A 5,000-nucleotide genomic window follows, 5' to 3' on the forward strand; every position below is an offset into this window, starting at 1 on the left:
GTACACTACTTTAGACCAGGGACCATAGGGCAACTCATTTGGGACACACCCTGGCTGTTTGTGTGTCATGGAACAACATGAAGGAGAGAGAGGTCAGTGAGAGGTCAGTGAGAGGCCTTCTAGAACGGCCAAGACATAAGTAGATGATCTGAGGAAGTATGTTTTCAGGTCAGGAAATTATGTCTCTCTCTCTCTCTCTCTCTCTGTCTGTCTTTCTCTCTCTGTCTTTGTCTCTTTCTCTCTGTCTGTCTGTCTGTCTGTCTCCTCTGTCTGTCTGTCTGTCTCCCTCTCTCTGTATGTCTCTCCTTCTGTATGTCTCTCTCTCTCTGTCTGTCTGTCTGTTTCTCTCTGTCTGTCTGTCTCTCTCTCTGTGTATGTCTCTCTCTCTGTATATCTCTCTCTCTCTGTCTGTCTCTCTCTCTTTGTCTGTCTGTCTGTCTCGCTCTGTCTGTCTCTCTCTGTCTGTCTCTCTCTGTATCTCTGTATGTCTCTCCCTCTCTGTCTGTCTCTCTCTCTCTGTATCTCTCTCTCTGTCTCTCTCTCTCTGTCTGTCTGTCTGTCTGTCTGTCTGTCTGTCTGTCTGTCCGTCTGTCTGTATCTGTCTGTCTCTCTCTGAATTTCTCTCACTTTCTCTCTCGGTCTCTCTCCAACCCCCCCTCTCGGTCTATTTCCAACCCCCCCCCTCTCTCTGAATTTCTCTCTCTTTCTCTCTCGGTCTCTCTCCAACCCCCCCTCTCGGTCTATTTCCAACCCCCCCCCCCCCCCTCTCTGAATTTTTCTCTCAGTCTCTCTCGGTCTCTCTCCAACCCCCCCTCTCTGTCTCTATCTAATCCCCTCTGGTCTCTTATCCCCCTCCCTCTCTGTCTCTATCTAATCCCCTCTGGTCTCTTATCCCCCCCCCTCTCTGTCTCTATCTAATCCCCTCTGGTCTCTTATCCCCCTCCCAACCCTCAGTCTCAGACATATTGTTTGAGTTAAACTAAGCCCTTTGACAGCCATACTCTGCCAATAGAGTTCTGACTGTGTTGTAGTCAGAGTTCTAACAGGCAACTGCAGTCATTACACAGTCACTCTGTACCAAATGGTACCCTGGTCCCTATATAGTGCACTACGTAGGGAATAGGATGCCATAGGGCTCTGGTCTAAAGTAGTGCACTACGTAGGGAATAGGGTGCCATTTGGGATACATGTATTGTTTCACAATGTAGATATCTTAGTGAGGAGATGTGACATAGTGAATGGTGGACATAATGACATAGTAACTAAATAATGACATAGATGCTAAATAATGAAATAATGACATAGTGACTAAATAATGAAATAATGACATAGTTATTAAATAATGACATAGTGACTAAATAATGACATAGTGACTAAATAATGACATAGTGACTAAATAATGACAAAGTGACTAAATAATGACATAGTGACTAAATAATGATATAGTGGCTAAATAATGACAAAGTGACTAAATAATGACATAGTGACTAAATAATGACAAAGTGACTAAATAATGACAAAGTGACTAAATAATGACATAGTGACTAAATAATGACACGACAGAGTGACTAAATAAAGACATAGTGACTAAATAATGACATAGTGACTAAATAATGACAGTGACTAAATAATGACATAGTGACTAAATAATGATATAGTGGCTAAATAATAACAAAGTGACTAAATAATGACATAGTGACTAAATAATGACATAGTGACTAAATAATGACATAGTGACTAAATAATGACAAAGTGACTAAATAATGACATAGTGACTAAATAATGACAAAGTGACTAAATAATGACATAGTGACTAAATAATGACATAGTGACTAAATAATGACATAGTGACTAAATAATGACAAAGTGACTAAATAATGACAAAGTGACTAAATAATGAAATAGTGACTAAATAATGACACGACAGAGTGACTAAATAAAGACATAGTGACTAAATAATGACATAGTGACTAAATAATGACATAGTGACTAAATAATGACAAAGGGACTAAATAATGACATAGTGACTAAATAATGACATAGTGACTAAATAATGACATAGTGACTAAATAATGACAAAGTGAGTAAATAATGACATAGTGAGTAAATAATGACATAGTGACTAAATAATGACATAGTGAGTAAATAATGACATAGTGACTAAATAATGACATAGTGACTACATAATGACAAAGTGACTAAAGCATGAACACACACACACACACACACACACACACACACACACACACACACACACACACTCATGCAGACTTACTTGATGTTGTCCAGGCACCCAGAGTCTGGTTTGAGGATAGCTGTATGGTGGAACATCTTATAGAGGGCGATACCCAGGAAGATGACGTTCAGCTAAACACACACACACACACACACACACACACACACACACACACACACACACACACACACACACACACACACACACACACACACACACACACACACACGTCAGGATTTCAACATTGAATGGCATGATACATAGCTTGTCTATGAGACAGTATAATATCATTTCCATAACCTCATGCATTTCTCCATCTGTGCACTAGTCAGGATCGAGGGAAACATGAACGGAGCAAAGAGAGATCCTTGATGAAAACCTGCTCCAGAGCGCTCCGGACCTCAGACTGGGGCGAAGTTCCACCTTCCAACAGGACAACAACCCAAATCACACAGCCAAGACAACGCAGGAGTGGCTTCGAGACAAGCCTCTGAATGTCCTTGAGTTTCCCAGCCAGAGACCGGACATGAACCCGATCGAACATCTCTGGAGAGACCTGAACATAGCTATGAGGCGTCGCTCCCCATCCAACCTAACAGAGCTTGAGAGGATCTGCAGAGAACAAGGGGAGAAACTCTCCAAATACAGGTGTGCCGAGCTTGTAGCGTCATGCCCAAGAAGACACGAGGCTGTAATCGCTGCCAAAAGGTGCTTCAACAAAGTAAAGGGACTGAATACTTATGAGAATACTGAATATGAAATATGAAAATGTGATTTTTCAGTTTTTAGTTTTTTATAAATTAGCAAAAAATCTATAAAAATCTGTTTTTGCTTTGTCATTATGGGGTATTGTGACGTCATTATGTCATTATGGGGCATTGTGATGTCATTATGGGGTATTGTGATGTCATTATGTCATTATGGGGTATTGTGATGTCATTATGTCATTATGGGTATTGTGATGTCATTATGGGGTATTGTGATGTCATTATGGGGTATTGTGATGTCATTATGGGGTATTGTGGTGTCATTATGGGGTATTGTGATGTTATTATGGGGTATTGTGATGTCATTATTGGGTATTGTGATGTCATTATTGGGTATTGTGATGTCATTATGGGGTGAAGGGGTCTGAAAACTTTCTGAATGAACTCTATGTAGATGTATGTACAATAAACATGTAAATAAACAGTAAATGTGATGAACCAATATATCCTATATTCAGTGGCCAGATTGGGAGATTTTACTCTGGGGGATTTTCATCAGGTCCTACAGTTCACTCTACACGTTCTACACCTCTCTCTGGTTATTTGTGTGTGTGTGTATGAGTCTGTGTGTGTGTGTATGAGTCTGTGTGTGTCTCTGTGTGTGTGTGTGTATGAGTCTGTGTGTGTCTGTCTGTGTGTGTCTGAGTGTGTGTCTGAGTGTGTGTATGTGTGTGTGTGTATGGGTGTGTGTGTATGAGTCTGTGTGTGTGTGTGTGTGTTTGTGTGTATGTGTGTGTGTGTGTGTGTGTGTATGAGTCTCTGTGTGTGTGTGTGTTTGTGTGTATGCGTGTGTGTGTGTGTGTGTGTGTGTGTGTGTATGAGTCTATGTGTGTGTGTGTGTGTGTGTGTGTGTGTGTGTGTGTGTGTGTGTGTGTGTGTGTGTGTGTGTGTGAGTGCTTGCGTTCCTCCTACACATTCTGGCTGGCTGTCAGAGCTGGCCTTGGTGTTATCTCTGTGGTGAGTTTACTAGCACCAGGCAGCCCTGAATACACACTGACATCCACCTAATTGGTTCAGTGTCATCCTCATTATCTCCCTCCCTCTCTCTCTATCTCTCTGTCTCTGTCTCTCTCTCTCTCTCTCTCTCTCTCTCTCTCTCTCTCTCTCTATATATATATATATATATATCATGTCTGGCTCAAACAAAGCACAGCGGAACATTCTAGAACACCAGAAGTCCTGTGAACATTCCGCTGACAATGGAAAATAAAGAACTTTTCTGAGAAAGAAGGAAGGAACTTTGGAAAGATGGATTCTGGGAATAGAACCGTTGGATGGACATACTGCTGCTAACTAAGGCTTCGTCCCAACCGCCATCCTATTCACTACACACGCCACTATGTTCTGTCATCCTATTCACTACACACGCCACTATGTTCTGTCATCCTATTCACTACACACGCCACTATGTTCTGTCATCCTATTCACTACACACACCACTATGTTCTGTCATCCTATTCACTACACACGCCACTATGTTCTGTCATCCTATTCACTGCACACGCCACTATGTTCTGTCATCCTATTCACTACACACGCCACTATGTTCTGTCATCCTATTCACTACACACGCCACTATGTTCTGTCATCCTATTCACTACACACGCCACTATGTTCTGTCATCCTATTCACTACACACGCCACTATGTTCTGTCATCCTATTCACTACACACACCACTATGTTCTGTCATCCTATTCACTACACACGCCACTATGTTCTGTCATCCTATTCACTACACACACCACTATGTTCTGTCATCCCATTCACTACACACGCCACTATGTTCTGTCATCCTATTCACTACACACGCCACTATGTTCTGTCATCCTATTCACTACACACGCCACTATGTTCTGTCATCCTATTCACTACACACGCCACTATGTTCTGTCATCCTATTCACTACACACGCCACTATGTTCTGTCATCCTATTCACTACACACGCCACTATGTTCTGTCATCCTATTCACTACACACGCCACTATGTTCTGTCAT

General features: G+C 41.7%; 1 protein-coding gene across 2 annotated transcripts in view; it reads right to left on the reverse strand.

The window, feature by feature from the left end:
- The window catches only part of LOC139394629 (adhesion G protein-coupled receptor L3-like), an 82,425-nt gene that overhangs the window by 31,062 nt on the left and 46,363 nt on the right, over positions 1 to 5,000 (reverse strand). For both annotated transcript variants that reach the window (XM_071142732.1, XM_071142731.1), the window contains exon 8: positions 2,276 to 2,367. In XM_071142732.1, coding sequence (XP_070998833.1) covers positions 2,276 to 2,367 — 92 coding nt within the window. The remainder of the gene's footprint in view (positions 1 to 2,275; positions 2,368 to 5,000) is intronic.

The sequence above is a fragment of the Oncorhynchus clarkii genome, unplaced genomic scaffold (genome assembly GCF_045791955.1).
Source record: "Oncorhynchus clarkii lewisi isolate Uvic-CL-2024 unplaced genomic scaffold, UVic_Ocla_1.0 unplaced_contig_13551_pilon_pilon, whole genome shotgun sequence".
Lineage (NCBI taxonomy): Eukaryota > Metazoa > Chordata > Actinopteri > Salmoniformes > Salmonidae > Oncorhynchus > Oncorhynchus clarkii.